The 19,825-nt window shown below is 41.7% G+C and overlaps 1 protein-coding gene across 1 annotated transcript in view; it reads left to right on the top strand.

Moving 5' to 3' along the window:
• N4BP3 (NEDD4 binding protein 3) overlaps positions 1-16,639 on the top strand; it is an 82,278-nt gene extending 65,639 nt beyond the window's left edge. The window contains exons 3-5 of the mRNA XM_082256846.1: positions 2,276-2,848; positions 7,169-7,429; positions 15,519-16,639. Of these exons, the coding sequence (XP_082112972.1) occupies positions 2,276-2,848; positions 7,169-7,429; positions 15,519-16,046 (1,362 nt within the window). The 3' untranslated portion in view covers positions 16,047-16,639. The remainder of the gene's footprint in view (positions 1-2,275; positions 2,849-7,168; positions 7,430-15,518) is intronic.
• Positions 16,640-19,825: the final 3,186 nt, after the last annotated feature.

The following is a 19,825-nucleotide window of genomic DNA, read 5'->3' as shown; positions in this document are numbered from 1 at the left end:
TTGGGTGTCTAGTGAGGCTTAAATCTATGCAATACTGCAAATTCTATAGTTAGAGCCCAGGTTGAACCCACATTTTTCCACATCAAGTGTCATTGAACAATAGCATGTCATATTCAGTTTGTTTTCAGTTTCTGCACCCAAAGTTTTACTGCTAATGGCAAGTTTAACTCAATATTTATTCTTATATTAACTGCTGAACACACAAAACCTGTTTATATTGAGCTCCAATGTACCTTCAGACCTCACATCAGCTCCGATTGCCACACCTTCAACTTCAGATAAGCCCCAATTCCTATACATTTAGATCACTGTTCAGCCACAATTCCTGCAACTTCAGACTGCAGATCTTTAATTCATGCATCTTCACATCAGCCCCAGTTAGTGCACCTTCAGACCTTAGATCAGCCCCAAAGTATAACCTCCAAGCCTCACATAAGCCCCGATTCCTGCACCTTCAGCCACAGGTCAGCCTCAGATTACCTTTACATTATGCACCTTCAGACCTCAGATCAACCACAATTCCTACAACATCCGATCTCAGATCAGCTTTATTTCCTGCACCTTCAAAGCTAAGATCAGCCCCAATTCATACTCTTTTAGAACTTAAAGTAGCCCCAGTTCCTGCACATTCACACTTCAGATCAGTTCCAAGCCCTGCACTGTCAGAAACAAGTTTTACATACCTGTTGCAGGTTTTAAGCAAGAATGTAGGTGTGTGGGACTTCTTTCACATACTGGCATACCCAGCCACTGACTGGAAATAGCTTTCAGTAACATCAAGGAGGTAGGTGGGCCATGGGTAAGGCCTTGTAGTTGATAGCCTAGGGTGCAGTGTTGCCCATGGCCACAATACATTTCATGTCTTTCGTTTGCTCACCACTTGTCCTCCACTGGTCTCTTCTGCACTTTTCATACCCAATTTTCATTGCTACTCCCGTCTGCACTCTCCACCCCTCTATTGCACTACTACTTCACTCTGGAACCTCTCTTCTATCACTGCCCTCCTCTTCCACGACTGAGCTCCTTAAACACCTGTACCACTTTTGTACCCCTTCAGGCATGTTCCAGCATTGCACCCCACACACACACACCACCTCTTCCACCACTGTACCCTCTGTACATTTCTGCACCCAAACACATCTCTTCCATGACTGTACCCAACGCACACCTTGGCCTCCATCTATCCATCACATACCTGTTTCACCACCACTGCACCACAGCTGCACACCGGTTTCATCACAACTGCACCACCCATATACCAGTTTCACCAGCAAACACTGCCAACTCCACCACTGTACCATCAGCATACCTGTTCCACCACTGTATCCCTATGACGTGTTCTATCACTGTACCCTCTCTGCATACATGTTACACCACAGTATCCACCTATTCCACCACTGCATTGTTCCTGCACAGCTGGTGCACCACTGTACCCCCACACACATGTTCCACTACTACTGCACCGTCAGTATGCCTATTTCACCCCTATACTCCCTGGCATATCTGTTCCACCATTGTACCCCCTAAAGATTACAGCTTAATCACCTTTGGTGCAGGATTACATGTGGCTTCAAGTGGTACAAAGAGGAGGAGCTGGAAAATGCTGTGAGCCAACCACAGGTTGATAGCAGAGAATTGGATGTAGGACATTATGCCCGCGGCTGGTGATTTTGACAAGTGTTCACAGCCTCGGGACTTGGAGCCTCCTGCAAGAGATGCGGAGTGTCCGGTTCCAGTGGTGCAACTAGTAGGAAACATCCCTGGTAAGAGGATCCCCCCTACACATGTTACATATTGCCATACACTCTGAAGTGAGAGCAATAATTCTAGCACCAGAGGTAACTGTAAGCTGATGACCTGTAGTGGCTTTTAAAGCAGAATAGGGTACCGAAATGTATTGCAATTTCAAGGGCGCATGCACTTTTAAGGTTTGACATGTTGGGTATCTATTTACTTGGCACGACCTCATCTTTTGGATTTTACCAAAAAATGGAAAAAATGTGTTTGTGTGCCCTAAAGTTAACTTTAGTGTGTTTCCTAAACCATTGCGCTAATATTGTATAGCATAAACATTGGAACTACCACCATTTTATTCTCTAAAGTGTCTGCTTTTAGGAAATGTAAATAATATTTGGGGGTTTTATGTAATCTTCAGGGCTAAAATAATTTTTAAACGTGCAAAAAATGCAAAAAAAAAAAAGGCTCAGGCAGCGAAAGGGTTAAACAGTATCATTGTTGGCACTGCCTGTGACTCTTCTTTTTTTTCTGTTTGCAGTCTCGTTTTGGGCCAGCTGCTTTGAAGCCTTCCAATGGAAAGAACTTCATGTCAATGCAGAGTTTATGTTCTTCCGGTGGACACAAGCTATCGAAAAGCAATGGCAGTCTAAATACCCTAGGCAGTCTTAACAGTCCACCACGTCGTGGGCCTCTGAAGTCAACAAACAACCATTCTGTCAGCCATCACGAAAGTGAAAGTGAAGAAAATGACAGTTTGTCTGACTCCAGACAAAATTCAGTTAACAGCTTTTCAGGGTATGGCCCTGGATTCACTGTAGCACGGGGTCAAATCAGTGCATCCACTGGACATATAAACCATATTGGAGGATCATTAGACCGAGCATCGCGGACAGGTCGGGACATGGCACCTGGTGAAAAAATGCCACTGTCCTGCAAGAGCATGGCAACGCTAAGCCGTCTGCAGTGTTCAGGAGAACCTCCTCCACCATATGAGTACTCTCAGTCCGTAGAAGATGTAGCCCGCCAACTTGAAGAAAAACTCCATGAGAAAGGAATGGAGCTGAGACAACTAAGAAGGAATCCAAGTGACAAAGACGATCCCTTTACTCAGGTGAGTGGGTGTGCATTGTGGACACTTTGTAGGAAACAACCCTTTAAAGAGACCCTTCTCACCAACCCTAAAATAATGCAGATAAAAGCACAGAAAAATTAGGTATTTTAAATGCTTATTTACAGTATTTTTCCTTTGCATAAATTAATATTTTTATTCATTTGAAATGTTGAACTTGTTGGAAATGTTGACAGGTCAATTTCCTAGCAGAGCCCCCTCCCTCCTTCTGAAAGTGTTTATATTTCTAAATACTTCGGCTCTTATGGAAAACCTCTCCTAAACACAAGCAAAAAAGGGGAAGCTTTTTATTCAGAAATGCCTAAAGCTTTTCGTAACCCCTTCCCGCCACTGCCCCTTTCCTGGCTCTTTAAGAGATAATAAATAAATGCCAGGAGGCGGAGCTGGACATTCGGATCTTGTGACTTTTTGATTGGCAAGTGTGCAACCTTGACATTTAAGTTACTGTTCTGGGAGTGTGCTCACTGCACAGAAAACTGTTCTCTGTGAATGCATATATGCATCTTTCAGCGTTATAGCCCAGCAGCCGCATATATGCGTATAGCCGGCGGGAACAAGTTAATAAGTTCCCTTTATGCTAGTGTCTTAATTACTAGGGGTAGGAGCAAAGGTGAATACCATAGAGTGATGCTTGAGTGACAGCTCTGAGTCTTCTGGGGCTGCTGACATCACATCCAAGATGGCAGGACCCAGGAGCAGTCTTAGATCAACATATGTGTTACAGTCTAAATCTACAATCTTTTTTAAAATCCACTTTAAATATAGCAAAGCGATGCAAAATGAGCACTTCCCTAAACTATCCAATCAGTTTGTATCCATTTGGCAGGCATTTTATAACTGTTGGTAGATCTAAAGGATATTGTACAGTCAAATTGTAATGCTTGTGTGTGTGTTGACCATCTGGGCTTTTGTATGTCTACGCAAAATAGGCTTTTACAAGGTAAAAATGAATGTATAAACTTATGGTATAGATTTTTGTTGAAATTAATGATCTGGCAACAGGGTCTCTTTAACAATAAGGCATATCTGGTACTACAGAATATTATAGTACATAAAATTTAAGTCTCTGTACCCCTAGTGGTGATTTATACGACATATGTTTTCAAAGAATTACAAAGAAGATTTATTATGAAAACGTATAAGGCTGAAATACTCTGATAGCTGTTAGGATCTATGGCCACATTAAAGGCAGTTTGTATGCTAATGTGGATAGTTCATTTTACATTATTCAGAGGCATAGCTAAAATCCCTTGAGCCCTGAGCAAATCTGTTAAAAAGGACTTAGCGCTCCTCATTATTTATTTACACCTACACCTACACACATGATAACATCGGTGATTGTGAAAAGGTCCTCTGCCTTGTAAACAATTTTGTGGTTCCTGTGAAAAAGGGAAAATAATTTGGAGAATTGGCACTCCCAGGGGCCGTAGGCACCAAGAGGTTGTTACCTCTATTGTTCCACTTGCTGTTTGATTGTGGTATAAATATACTATCATCATCATCATTTATTATATGTACACTGCTGGTAGTGCACTGACAGTTGTAAAATTAAATGTAAAGAAGTCTGAGCATTTATTGTGTTACAAGCTATCACCCACACTTAGTAATCACCGGTTTCTTGGGAAGATTGCATAATGTTTGCAATGGTCTGCATTAAGGTAAAAAAAAAAAAACTTCTGTAGGTAGCTCCCAGCACCCCCCCCCCCCTTCCCTCTATACTTACCTGAGCCTGATCTTGATCCATCGCTGTGCCCGAGAGCAGCAGCTTTCTCTTCTCTCCGTCTCCTCACTGGACATGAAGGCAGCAGCGGAAGCCATTGAGCAGAGAGCAGGGGACGTTGCTGAGCTCTGCTGCTGTGTGTGTGAATGGACACTCACAGCACAGCTTGGATTGAGCCCACACGAGTGCTCCTATAGCAAGGGGCACTCGGGAGGGGGAAGGAGCACCAGCAGAAGACCCCAGAAGAAGAGGATCAGAGCTGCTTTTAGGGCTGGGCGATAAAACGATACCGATATGTATCGCGATAGTCCCGTGATCGATAGCAATAAAAACATTGAACGATAAAACCGTTCGATATTAGAACTTGAAAGTACCGTATATACTCGAGTATAAGCCGAGTTTTTCAGCACATTTTTTTTGTGCTGAAAACGTACCCCTCGGCTTATACTCGAGTCAAGGAAAAAAGTCTGCTCCGACGGGTTTAAGCTTTAAAAATGGTGCCGCCCGTCGCATACATGTCACCGCGCACGCGCCGCCGCCGCTCGGGAGAGGCCGGGAATAGCCGAAATTATACGAGCGGTGGCGGCGCGTGCGCAATGACGTGTCGGCGCCGGGCGGCGCCATTTTTAAAATGAAGGCGCCTCTGGAACAGGTAAGTGAAACAGCTTCACTACCTGCCATTATGCAGGGCTGCGGGCACACTACAAGGGATGCAGTGCTGCGGGCATGGGCTACCTGTACCATGCCCACAGCACTGCATCTCCTGTAGTATGCCCACAACCCCGGATTCTCTTGTACCATGCCAGTACCCTGCATTCTCCTGCACCATGCCAGTACCCTGCATTTTCCTGTACCATGCCAGTACCCTGCATTTTCCTGTACCATGCCAGTACCCTGCATTCTCCTGCACCATGCCAGTACCCTGCATTCTCCTGTACCATGCCAGTACCCTGCATTCTCCTGTACCATGCCAGTACCCTGCATTCTCCTGCACCATGCCAATACCCTGCATTCTCCTGTACCATGCCAGTACCCTGCATTCTCCTGTACCATGCCAGTACCCTGCATTCTCCTGCACCATGCCAGTACCCTGCATTCTCCTGCACCATGCCAGTACCCTGCATTCTCCTGCATCATGCCAGTACCCTGCATTCTCCTGCACCATGCCAGTACCCTGCATTCTCCTGCACCATGCCAGTGCCCTGCATTCTCCTGCACCATGCCAGTGCCCTGCATTCTCCTGCACCATGCCAGTGCCCTGCATTCTCCTGCACCATGCCAGTACCCTGCATTCTCCTGCATCATGCCAGTACCCTGCATTCTCCTGCACCATGCCAGTACCCTGCATTCTCCTGCACCATGCCAGTGCCCTGCATTCTCCTGCACCATGCCAGTACCCTGCATTCTCCTGCACCATGCCAGTACCCTGCATTCTCCTGCATCATGCCAGTACCCTGCATTCTCCTGCACCATGCCAGTCACCCTGCATTCTCCTGTACCATGCCCGCCGCCCTGCATTCTCACCCTAGGGTCCTTATTTTAAATGGGTAATAAAAAATATCAATAATTATCGATATCGACCAATATGAAACACTGATATCGTGATACAGTTTTCAGCCATATCGCCCAGCCCTAGCTGCTTTGTGTAAAACCATTGTACAAAACATGTAAGTTTGACATGTTTGTTATTAAAAAATCACTTTAATGCCATTCTAACCCACAGCAATACAGTCTCATAAAGGCACTCGTTTGCTATTATTAAAGCGGAGTTCCGGCCAGATTTTTATTTTTTAGCAAAAAATACACCTAGAATAGTCAGGTCTAGTGCATTTAAACAACTATATCCTCTAAACTGCCCCCTGTTTAGTGTACATGCAGCATGAATTACTTACCTTGTGAAGTTCTTGTCCAGCGCCCCCTGTTTAGTGTACATGCAGCATGAATTACTTACCTTGTGAAGTTCTTGTCCATCTGCGGTGTGGGCAGCTGAAGCCGCAGTGTCCTTCTTCCTGGAATTCATGAGTCCCAGAATGCTATACTCTCATCACTTCCGGGGGAAAGGCGCGTCATCCCACAGCTTCCTGCGCATGCCCAGAAGCTGTTCTCCATCCATAGGCAGAGAATGACACGCCAGCACCGGAATTGACAAGGGATACCGGTGCAGGTGCATTGACTCCTGGGATTGATGACACTCCTCTCCCAGGAGTCAATGCAAAGCAGGAAATTACGTCGGCAGCCACGGCCACATAAGGAGGAAGTGGGAGAAAGTGAAGTTATTCTTCATTTTAAATAAGGTAAGGTAACATAAAAAAATAAAAAATAGTCAAATCGAGTTTAGAAAGGGATATAGGTATGCATGATGTGAAGTGTAAAATTATGGTGGAACTCCGCTTTAAAGGAAGTTTATACAATACTAAAAAAAAAAATGTAGGCTGTAATTTCTGATGCTTATTGCCTAGCTGCAGTGTTAATCCAGTGGCTGGAATATTTTGCATTACTGACCTGGAAATACCGGAAGCAAGTAGGACTTTTTAAAATATAAATAAGCTTTTCTTTCATGTTTTTATGTGTATCGTTTGCAGGTATTTGAGGACAAGCGTCGTTTATGGATGGAGGAACTGGATGAATTAAAACAGATGTATGTGTCCAAGCTGCAGCAGATCTCACAGCAGGCACTGCGTAGCCAGCGGGCCTTACAGCTACAGCTGTATAAAGTACAGCAAGAGAAAAAGCGCCTCCATGAGGAGCTCAACTCCTTAAGGGCAGATTATGAGCAGCTCCGGCAAAAACAATCCTCTCAGTCTGAAAACCTTAGCCCCAGGTTGGAAGAATCCAAATGGGAGGTAAGAAAACTGTCATACACATGTACTATTACTACATTAGTGCAATAGTGCTGATATATTTAACTTAATAAAACGTGTATAAGGGCTCATGCACACGGGTTTAGTAAAATAGACCTATCAATTCTGGATCTGGAAGCCTGCATCGAGATCCTGGGTAACATTGTCAGTAGACCGTTCACATGTGGTCATTTCTTAACTTTTACATGTGTCTAGCATGTGCACTATTGGTCGCTAGCAATGAAAGATGCTAGATAGCTCTAACTGCCTGCATACTTGCAGCATTGCGAGCAGAGCTAGTGCTCATTGTATATAGTATTTAATGGGCAGTTCTTGTGGCAATCAGTTGCCCCATGAGGTCTGCATATTTTCACAATGTCTGAATGGCCCACATGGTTTAGGGCAGGGATATGCAAACTGTGGCCCTCCAGCTGTTGCAAAACTACAAGTCCCATCATGCCTCTGCCTCTGGGTGTCATGCTTGGGGCTGTCAGAATCTTGTTATGCCTCATGGGACTTGTAGTTCTGCAACATCTGGAGGGCAACAGTTTGCATATCCCTGGTTTAGGGTATTGCAGTTCCCCATCAGGTCCACTCTGACAGGCTGTGGGAAGAGCCATTTCTGGTATGTATATTTTGATTGGCCGGGGGCCTTATCAATGCGGTAAATAAAAGTAGCTTAAACTCTGTCCACATGATACTTGACTGAGTGACTCAGCCAACGTGTGTCAGTGTTCAGCAGTACATTTGTGCTGTTCATGTGTAAACATTTTTACAAACATTTCCAGAATTTGGCCCTTAGTACGTTTAAAAGGGAAATTTTGACACTTGCAATTTAGTTTCACAGACCACTAGCCTCTTATTCTTTGACTACGTTTGTGCTGGTTGTCTCTCATGTGGTTCCCTCTACATTATATGTTCACCCAGCACTTTGTGGGAATAGGATTTGGTTATTTTGGTACTTCAACAACTGCCCTTTGAACCATTTAGGGATATTCACTTTTCCATGCTCATTCACAAGGTTGCTTTCTTTGTCGCCATCACCTCCACAAAGAGCATGTCTAAATTGGTGGCCTTGTCTTGTAAGATACACTTTCTGTCGAAAAGGTCATTTTGAGGCCTAAAGCCCCTATTCTTCCTAAGGTGGTTAAAAGCCTTTCATCTCAACCTCTATATTGCACTTTCATCCCTCTGTCTGGCTCCAGTACAATAGAAGGAGATTTCCCTTCATTGCCTGAATGTGGTCTGTGCTGTACATGTCTATTTTGCATCTACTGCTTTCATTAGGAAGACTGATTTTCCCTTTTGTCATCTCAGATGGTCACTGCAGGGTTAACCAGCTACTTGCTTCACCATTTCTCAGTGGTTTAGACCAGTGTTTCTCAACTCCGGTCCTCGGGGCACACTAACAGGCCAGAGTTGAAGTATTACCTTGGGAAGATGCAGACTAGAATACTGCAATCACTGAGCAGCAGATGATATCACCTGTGATGTATTTCAGTTTTGTTGCAAACCTGGCCTGTTAGTGTGCCCTGAGGACCGGAGTTGAGAAACACTGGTTTAGACAGATCGCAAACAAAAAAACAATGCAGCGCTACGCCAAACAAATAAATATAAGTGACCATAAAGTGCTGATGCAAATATCCCTACAAGTGTCTAAATAGGGTTTGCAAATAAACTCAAACTATCTGTGTAAGTAAACAAGGAGAATGTGTGCAAGAACAAAGTGAATAACCCTCCTTGTGAAAAATAAATGATACACCCCCTTGGAAATGTATAAACACTGTTTATGTGTATGTGGTATATACAATAATGGTGTCACCCTCTAAAGATTCTAAAAGATAGCCTACCTAAATATATAACAGCTACCCCCCTGAAATGCAACAATGTGCAAAAAAAAAGTGAAATGACAGTAATGGTGTCACCCTCTTACAGTACTGGAACTAGCCATAAAATACCATACAAGGATACAAGCCAAACTGCATATATACAATGTACTACATAGTAATGTTAGGATACCCCTACAAAATGTAAAGAAATACATGCATAACACATACGCTGATATCACAAGGAAAGTATGACAATGGTGGCGTCACCCTTCTAGTGGTTACGAGACTAAATATAAATGTCATAACTGTCCATACATATATCCTTTAAATCAATGCAGCAGTTTGTATATACTTCAAATTTTTGCTGATTGGGTGCACTTCTCCTTTAAGGCGCATGCAGTGACTAAATGTTGTATGTTTCACCTCGTGAATCCTTCACCAATGTGGATGGCAGCTCACCTCAATGATTGAACCTAATAAGTATAGGTCTTAATGCACATTGCCCTTTCAGAAATGGACCAACTCATATCCTGATAGTCTAATAAGGATATAGGTATGGTCGTTGATAACATTTACTTTTAGTCTTGTAACCACCAGAAGGGTGATACGCCATTTTCCTACTTTCCTTGTAATATCAGCGTATGTGTTATGCACTTATTTCTTTACATTTTTTAGGGGTACCCTAACATTACTACATTGTATATATGTGCTCCGGCTTGTATCCTTTCATGGTATTTTATGACTAGTTCCAGTATTTAGAGGGTCACACCATTACTGTAATTTCAATTTTTTTGCCACATTGTTGCATTTCAGGGGGTAGGTATATATTTAGGTAGGCTATCTTTTAGCATCTATAGAGGGTGTCACCATTATTGTATATACCACATGTACAACTTTATAGTGTTTATGCTTTCCCAAGTGGTGTATTTATTTTTCACAAGGAGGGTTATTCACTTTTTGTTCTTGCACACGTTCTCCTTGTTTACTAACACCAATACCTTACTTTACCCTATTTAGAATCTTGTAGAGAGATTTGAATCAGCACTTAATAGCTACTATATATATATATATGTGTGTGTGTGTGTGTGTGTGTATATATATATATATATATATATATATATATATATACAGCCCTCAAATTTCCCACTCGCCTGGTTGCATTTTGAGAGTGGAAAATGAGTGAGGGCGAGTGTGGGGCTGCCTCAGGAGCTGTTCTCCAAGCAATTGCCCAGGGGGAGAGAGGAAGAGAGAGATATGGGGGGCAGGGTAGGGGTTTGGTGGGGCAACTGGTGGCGAGTAACCCTTAAGGCCTGGCTAGTAGCTCAGGACTTGACATTTTGAGCCCAGTGTGTGTATGTATGTATGTATATATATATATATATATGTAGTTAGTTGAGGGACATTGGCCCCACCCTTCTGTGTTTTATGGTCTTACATCCACACTGCTTTGTTAAGACAAAAATTGGGACTGCTGTTCGTGTCCTGCAGGTGGTAGTATAACCCAAATAACTCTAAATCTTGTGTCCCTCAATGAACAAGAAAAGGATTTTACGAGGAGTACAAAAATCCTTGTGTTTGCCTTTTTGGTAATCTTTACGCTTGTTCAAAAAAACTGGTGTTTTTAATAGATGTGACACGAGTCTTCACTCATATCTCCAATGAATCTCTCACCACCAACACCTCTCATTTGCCCACCATACGGACTTTACAAAGAATTCGTCTTCATTACTACAGAAAGCTGATGCTAACCAACTGAAAATTATCAGGTGGCATTGCGATTTTCTTCCACACACACACAAAACATATGTTTTAAAATATATACTGTATGTGTGCATAAATATGTGCAGCTTGTGCCAGTTGTGTAGGCAGTGTTGCTGTCATGTCATGACCCAACCTCCCTGGCTATTTTTCTGGTAATTCCTGTAGAAATATGCAGGGGGGGATTTACTAAAACAAGTGCACACTGAATCTGGTGCAGTTGTGCATAGTAACCAATCAGTTTCTAGGTTTTATTGGCAAAGCTTAATTGAACAAGCTGAAGTTAGATGCTGATTGGTTACTATGTACATCTGCGCCAGATTCTGTGTGCACCCATTTTAGTAAATCTCCCCCACAGTGTGGATAAGTTAGCTGCAGGGAACATTGTCTCTCATAGTGGAAAAAAAAAAAACCCTGCTAATTGCAATACCTCCCATCAGTTCTTGCTGCTTGTAGCTTGTTTTCATAGTCCTTACGTCTGTCTGCACAACCATTCATACTCCCTGCTCAGCACACCACTTGCCTGCTGTTTTCTAAACGTCATTTACAAAAGATGCTACCCACCCTTGATCCCTTTTACCTTTGCAATCTTTATAATGACCTCCATATAAAAAAAAAAAAATTCTGCCACTATGTATGGGAGCACAGGGGGAAAAAATTCTGGTTTTGGTGCATGTACATAGGGTTAGTTCAAATTTTTTTTTCTTGTACTACTTGGGAATTTTATTGCTGGGATCTAGGTTCCTATATTTATCCAAACTGCCTCTGGATTTTTAGAGCGCATGAGGACGGCAGGCATGATCCAATGTCTAGGTAATCTTTAGCTTTGCCGCTGATTTCCCCATTAAGCTACACACTTGTCTGGTTTGGGCTCACCTATGTATGTAAATAGTGAAGGGTGGGGAGGAGCAGGAACTATGAGAAAGGTCCCTGTAAGCACTAGCTTATTGAGAAGGAGAGTGCGGGATTGGGGTATGTTTTCTCACTAGCTTGATATGTTCACAGACAGGTGCAGACATAAGATTGACATGTTTCAGGCAACTGTAAACTCCTGTCTGGTTTCCTTTAGGCTCCATTCACACCTGAGCATATCCATTCACTAGGGTTTTCTGGGAGGTTTTTTTTACAGCTTTTTCAAGCTTTTTTAAAGCATTTTAGAAGTATATTCAGGGGCGTAACTACAGGGGTTGCAATCGCAACTGGCCCCATGCTCCAGGGGGCCTGTGCGGCTCCCCAGTACACCTGGATAGGGGGGGCGGCGGGGGCAGCATGTAGAGAAATCACTGTCCTTTTTCCTCCTGTAGCTGCAGGAGGAAAATGGAGGAGATTGGTTCCTCTGTATGCTGCCCCGCCACTCCTCCTATCCAGTTCACTTGTGTTCTGCTGTCTCTGGGCCCCTGTGTGCTCCCCTGGTCCCCCCACCCCCACCCCACTGTGCTCCCTCCCCTCTCCTGCCGGCTGCTGCAGGGGATGTGTCACAATAGAGAACCAGGAAGGGGTCGGTAAATATGTAATTTACCAGCTCCTTCCTTTTCTGAATGGACAGAGTCATAGTCAGTGACATTGTAAAAAAAAATAAAATAAAATGATAAAAAATAATACCAAAAAAAAAACTACTGACACCAGGGGGTAAATTTCCAGGATCGCAAAGGCCACACTTGCGAGCAGGCCCTGGCATTCCACCACCGTGGGGAGGCCCCAAGATGGCAGGAAGGGGACCCACTGCAGAACTTGTGAAAGGGTCCCACTGTGGGACCGTAATAAAGGGCCCTGCAATGAGAGTAAAGGGCTCCAGGATCAGTGGGAAGAGCCCCAGGCTTGAAGGGAAGGGCCCCGGCCAGGGGTCCGGGGGGCCCTTCATGGTTTCTTGCACCGGGGCCCTGAAGGTTCTAGTTACGCCTCTGAGTATATTACAAGCTTTTTACAGCTTCGGGTGTTTTTGTTTAGCCAATAGAAAGCACTAGGGGGTTGAGAGCTGTTATTTGAGCAGTAAAACGCTCTTAAATCAATTCGAAAATGCTCAAGTCAGGCGTTTCTATTGAAGTCTATGGGGCCAAAAATGCTTGTAATCTACCAAAACCAAGATCATGTACTTTTTTGAGCTTCAGACATTTTAATCTAGTTAATTTAAATAGAATTCAGTAGAAAGTGACAGTCCCTCCAGCTTGGCTTCATAATGAAAAGCAGTGAGCAAGGCAAAAAATATGGAAATATGGTGGGGAGATCATGACTGATATTTTCAGGCAATAAAAGAGCCAGTAGGAGAATCAACTCGCCCACACCAAAAAACAGTGGATCCTGTTAAAGAAGCCATTGATCAGGATTATAAAATACAAACCACTACATGGTACACTTAATTATCCATGTTATATCATTATGTACTTTATTAGTGAACTAGGGCAGTCTATAATTACTCTTAGAAAAAAAACACTTCTGCCTTTTTTAAACGTTCTTTTTTTTGTCTTCTGCGCACTGTCCCATCCCACATTTCATATAAATGAAATGTTGACAAGACCTGCAATTATGTAGTCTAAATGAGATCCATCTATAGGGTTTTCAAGTCACACATTTAGGTTGTTTCCTTGGGAAAAAAAACCTCCAGTCCTCCTCCACAAAACATTTAAGTGGATAGTCTAAAGGCGATCCCCCTACATCTGTATTTTAAGGGTAAGGGGGGCTGCATGCTGAAGGATGAAAAAAACTGAAGGTAAAAAAAAACCTTCAGCCTTTGCAAACATTTTAAGCAGGCTTGGAATTTCCATAAACCTCTTTGGGATTGCAAATTCTGCTTAAAGTGATAAAAGAAAAGTAAGTTTAAAAAATGATTTATAGCCTGTTGAGGGAAACAGAAATTTTAATACACTTGGGTTGTACTGCCGCCTACTGCTGGTTGGGGCAAATTTGTTGGACAAATATTTTCTTTAACTTTTCTGAAAAAAAGTTTAACTTTTTTGCTAGCCTTCTATCCTTGGTGACTGCAATAAAAAAATTTTGTTACACTTTTTTTTTTTTTATTTTATTTCAGTCAGGATTGCTTGGGTGCTTCTGCTTAAGCTAATCTGTACACAGCAGCTATCCAGATCAGCAACTCAGCATTAGATGAGTGTGGGGCGAACCTGAAATGCTACCTTCAGGCATTGGGCTCTGCGTTCGGCACTTTCTAGATCTGAGTGTACTGGTTAGTTGGTCGTGATGTGATATCTAGGTACAGAGCGGTTTTTCTGAAGGCTCAATTGGTGAGTAAAACTTTTTGAGAGAAAGCATCGGAAGCTACCTCACTAATGCACTGTTGGGTGTCACCACCAGTTACCGTGGTAAGAGTTAAAACTTGAGGGATCAAGCGCTGATGTAATCTGCTGGGTGGAGTGGTGTTTCATTTTTTTTTCCTTTTTCTTTATTCCCTTGTCCTGTGTATTGCTTTCTCACACAATTGAGGCATGCTGGGTAGAAGAGAGGTTATACAAGGTTTGCATAATGCTTGCCAATGCCCCAAGCTCCTGTAGGTTGTGGTATAACCTGACTGTAATAGGAATCCTGTGTCCCTTAATGAACTACAATAAAAAGAGTTTACAGTGAGTACAAACATTTTATTTTCTCTGTTCTACTCTGTCAAAAATCTAGTTGCTGCCATTGCTGATATCCTCAAAATGTTGGTTGTCTGGCTTCAATCATTTTTGAATTGCTGACCCAGAACACACCTGCAGAAACAGAAATCACTACTTCCAATTTGTAGTGCCAGTGACTCTGAGAATATTGAAACTATTGGATCGGCATGACAGCCAAGAAATCACAATGTTTAGAATTGGAGATCTTTAATGGCAGTTTACATAATTCTCTCCATACAGGTTTCTTTTATACAGTATGGATCAGCACACTTCAGTCAGTTCATATAGATCTCATGAATTATGATTGGGAGCAGTTTTCTGCTTCCCTTATCAGTGCAAGCCTTTATGCAGAGCTTTGTAAATATAGGCTTGAAACTTGTTGAAACCGCCTATTTTCCAGGGGATAAATATATGAAAACTATAGCAAAGAAATCTAGAACACCATTTTCTCAAAGAAAAATTAAATACAATTGGTTATTAGGGGTAACCAGTGCAATTTTTTAGCTTCAGGTTTACTGTATAAGTTCTTGCATACCTTACCTTGTAAATTTTTTTTTTTTATTACAGACATTCCGTAAAGATGCTTATTGCTCTAGTATACACATTCCAAATCGACTGACCATCTCTAAATCTGAGCATGATCATAACACAATAAACAATTTGTGAAAATTGTAGAAAAATGACTTTCAAGCTAAGTTGAGCTCAGTAAACGGGGGTTTTTAAGCAAAGTAAATAGATTTGTCCAAAAAAAAAAAATATATATATATATATACATATATATTTGTAAAACTTGTTTTTTTGTAGCTCTGACCATAATGAAAAAAATTGTACAACACAAGTACAGTATACATTCCATATAAAATATATATTTTTATTATTCAGAATTTATTTATATTGCAGATTTCTCAGAAAGCTGGCGAGATCTCTCTACTGAAACGGCATCTTAAAGATTCACAAGCTGAAGCTACACAGAAGATGGGGGAAGTCTTCCTGATGAAGACACAACTTCGGGAGGCAAAAGCATTAGCTAGAGAGAGAGAAAAAGAGTCGGCAGATCTAAAAGCCCGTCTTCAGGCTTTTGAGGATGCCAAAGAGAAACTTTCTCCAGCTTCATTAATGGACACCCATGGAAACCCAAAAGAAGGTTTGGAGATTGCGGATATAGAGAGACTAAGGGCTGAGCTGATGTTGGAGAGACGTCAGAATGAGGCCCAGATCCTGAGTTTTGAAAATGAAAGAAAAATATGGAAGGTAGAAAAAGATAAAGTACTAAGGTACCAGAAAGAAATCCAGGCCAGCTACTTAGAAATGTTTTATCGTAATCAGGCTCTTGAGAAGCAGATCCAAGAGCTGAGACAGGTTCCAGTACAGTCTCCGAGTACCCCGTCACTGTGGATGGATGCTATGGAATCATTTGAGACAACATGAAACACAGAACATGCCATGATATTACTGTTAAGCTAAAATCTGTACAGGTTGACAGAACATTTTATTTATGTGCTGGGATAATGTGAGTAAGCCTCCGTTATTCTCACAATCAGAACTGATGTGTTCAGTGGAATTAATGGCATGGCTATTAAGTCAGATTAATGGACACTTTATCGTCTCAAGTCTCCTGCTACTGTCAAAGAGGGGATAGAAAACAAAGCGATATTTCATAAAAGTTATGAATCAATGACATTCTATGTATTACATGGAGGAAGTTACTAACATTGAATGTCCATGGGAAGAACCTATTTATGACTTCATACATCAGTAAACACTGGATTCCAAGATTATATCGATTTATTGTCATGAGGGTATTTCCACAATAACTCCATGAGAATGAGAACAGGTGGTGTTTTTACAACTGCTATGTTTAAAGGTCATGTGGCACTTTACCTCTTTTCTGTGGCCACTTATGCTTTGTGGCTTATGGCACTATCGACAGTACTTTTAATTTTTTTTATATGAGCTGTGAAGATAAACTTATGTTTTTAGGAGCTTAAAGCACTGAAATCTTAAGTTGATGAAAACGTAAGGATAATTTAATGAAGTCGCAGCCGCAAAGTCAGATAAAGGTTCTCTGGCCATGCGCTGGCCATAGACAGTAAAAAGTGGTTAGACATTGCTTTGACCACTGAATGTTGCTACCCTTATTCAGCAGGTAGATTACCAGTCATGTGCTTTCAAGAAAAACATCCTGACCGCACCCTGATTTCATGGCAATATTAGGCTGCTGGCCAGAAAATACAACCTTGCAGATATTTGCATCTAGAATGGTTTGCAGAGAATAGGCTGGATTCACAGAGCCTTAAAGAGGACCTAAACTGTGGTTGTGGTGCCAAAAAATCAAGCATAGAGCAAATTTCTAGTCAACAACATTGCCTGTATGTTCCCTGCAGCTAGGTTTTTTTTTCCCCTAATATTGACATACCAAGGCTTGTTCTGCACTTCTGGCCACCTTTCATGGAGGTGACCATGTTGGTAGAGGAGCAAGACTTCCTTATGTCAAAGTTGCCTTCCTGATGGTTGCGTTATATTCAAGAAGCAACAAGAGGGGTGCAGAAAGCACATATCTACCGAATCGATTAAGCACAAGCAGAGACATTCTTCAGGTCCTCAGGTACAGTTTCTGCTCTAAAAAGAACAGTGAACAACAAAGTAGAATCATCACCAGTCACAGGCTGCTGTGTCTTGGATGATCTCAACCAGCAGCTTTACAGCTATGAGGTTCAAGCCACAGAAGTGTAAAGGCACAAGAAGTGCACTGCTTTTTTTCGGGCAGAGTTTAGGGTAAAAGTTTAATATGGTTACCATTTAGACACACAAACATTTCAAGATGTTTCTTATAGCAAGTCACTTTTTGAGTTCAGGCCAACTTTACCACAAGGCTATCATAGTGTGACTAAAATTTTCAAAAATCATTGGCTGAAAAAAAATGTCACTTGAAAATGTATTTCTTCTAATATGTTAGCTTTGTGAATTAAGCCTAATGTCTGCTGAAATCTTCCCTTAGACACCTGAATAATTGCAATGTTCTGTCAATTGAAGCAGGATTTGGTGACAAATATCTGATGCTCATATATACCCTAAGCCAGTGGTTCTCAACTTTCATCCCCACCCACCCTTCCTCCCCACCTGTACACATTTTTTTCCCTATGTATTGTTTGGCATGGGGCATCCATGTACACAATGCCCCCTTGCAGTGCCACACTACTGCCTACCCCCTATACCCCTTCCCAGTTTGAAAATCACTGCCCTGAGCTTTTGGGCAAGAACTTGGTCGATTCATATTCCTTAGCTCTGCTATTTGAAATCTTTGGAATAAAAAGGTTTATTAGTCTGGCGTGACTAAGTCATTTCAACCTGTTTAACAAAGCTGGTCCTTTCTCTTTGTGGCTTTATTGGATTTCAAAACAGGTTATGCAAGTGTAACTGCATCATAAAACCTTCATGGTAAAGACTGACCTGAAAGACTAATAATGATACCAAAAAAATGTACATCCAGTCCGAATTATTGTATGATTAACGTAGAACTTGACGCCAGAAATGTTACCTTCTGAAAGCTTAGTTAAAGCACAAAAACATTTAGTGTCATCTACTGTTTACTTTGTTTTTTCCATGACTTGTCACATTGCATGGGATATTTGAAAATATCCTTGTTTTTAAATTGTGCCAATCACAGAAAATAAATAATGCTCTGATTAGCTAGCCAGAATCAATGTAATCTAGACCAGCCTTTGTGCTGCATGTGCAGGACATGTGAAGGAAGGCAGAAATCTTGAACGAACACGTTGAGTAAAGTTTTCTGACCATAACTACTACAGTTTGGGCCTGTAGTAGTTTGTAGTAGTTTTACATTTTTGTGTTTTCCTTCTTTTTTATTATGTTCAGACTTTAAATGTGAAGCAATTGTGTGAGGTACAAATAAATATGATTTGTATTTCTAATTTATAAATGGCTATTTATTGCTTTATTTTTTATAACCAAAAGTGTTGTAAGGATGATTTGTGAAACATATTAAAAAGAGTCAGTAAACACAATGGGATACACATCGGGGGGGGGGGGGGGGGTTGGGGTGACAAATTTTCAACAAATTGCACTTAGATATTATGTGTTATAATATTCCATTCTTTTCTTTCTTTTTTTTTTTTTTTTTTAAGCAGACAAGGTATAATGGCTTTTAAAGTAACTTGTATTTTTTTTCAAAAACACACAGGAGGGCGCAACCACCTCGTGCATTACCATAGACACATTTATTTAAACACGCAAGACAAATGGATACTCACAGAAAGGTAAAATCAATAGATAATGCTTCAGAGAAACATAATGTGCCCTCCTGTGTGTTTTTTTGCAGTTTGTTGAGGATTCCCCAGTCTGAGGAGGGCTGCACCCAAAGGGGCATTATGCATTGAAGCTCTGTGAAAGAGAGAAGTCCCTGCATCTAGCGCTGGAGTGTGTTTTGGAAAGTATTAGAGGCAGCACAGTGGCTAAGTTTTTAGCACTTCTACCTGGCAGCACTAGGGTCATTGGCTCTAATCCCAACCAAGGCACTACCTCTCTTGAGTTTGCATGTTCTCCCTTTGCCCGCATGGGTTTCTTCTGGGTACTCTGGATTCTTCCCACACTCCAAAGACATGCTGTTGGGTTAATCCTAGGTCCTGTCTAAATTGGTCCTAGAATGTTTATGCATGTGTTAGGGGCCTTAGATTGTAAGCTGCTTGAGGCCAGGGACTGATGTGAATTTACTGTGTGTGTGGTGTGTGTGTGTATATATATATATATATATATATATATATATATATATATATATATATATATATATATATATATATTATGTATGTGTGTGTATAAATATATATGTATGTATGGCACTATATAAATACCATTAAAAAAAATTAAAAAAGGACAGCTTGGCCCATAGAACATAATGTTTTTGGTACCTGGGAGGCACAAGAGTAACCTGGCCTGCTGTCAGCTGCCTTTGAAAATCCGGGATGGACTGAAATACACAGCGCTGGTATTTGGCTGTACTCATGTTCAGGGGCCCTGAACTTACTAATTCTGTGTTTGGGACATACATCCCTAGTACAGATGGGAATAGCGCTTTGTATTTCAGCATGTCATATATTTTGACAGGCTGCTGTCAGTGTGCTGTATGCTGTATCTTTGCTTCTCTTTTTTCCATCTTTTTTCTATGCTGTGGGGGGCCAAAGCACCTGTGT

Source organism: Pelophylax lessonae (genome assembly GCF_965119305.1).
Source record: "Pelophylax lessonae genome assembly, chromosome: 4".
NCBI classification, from domain to species: domain Eukaryota; kingdom Metazoa; phylum Chordata; class Amphibia; order Anura; family Ranidae; genus Pelophylax; species Pelophylax lessonae.
Note: the sequence above shows the minus strand (reverse complement) of the source record. Positions and strands in the feature narration are given on the sequence as shown.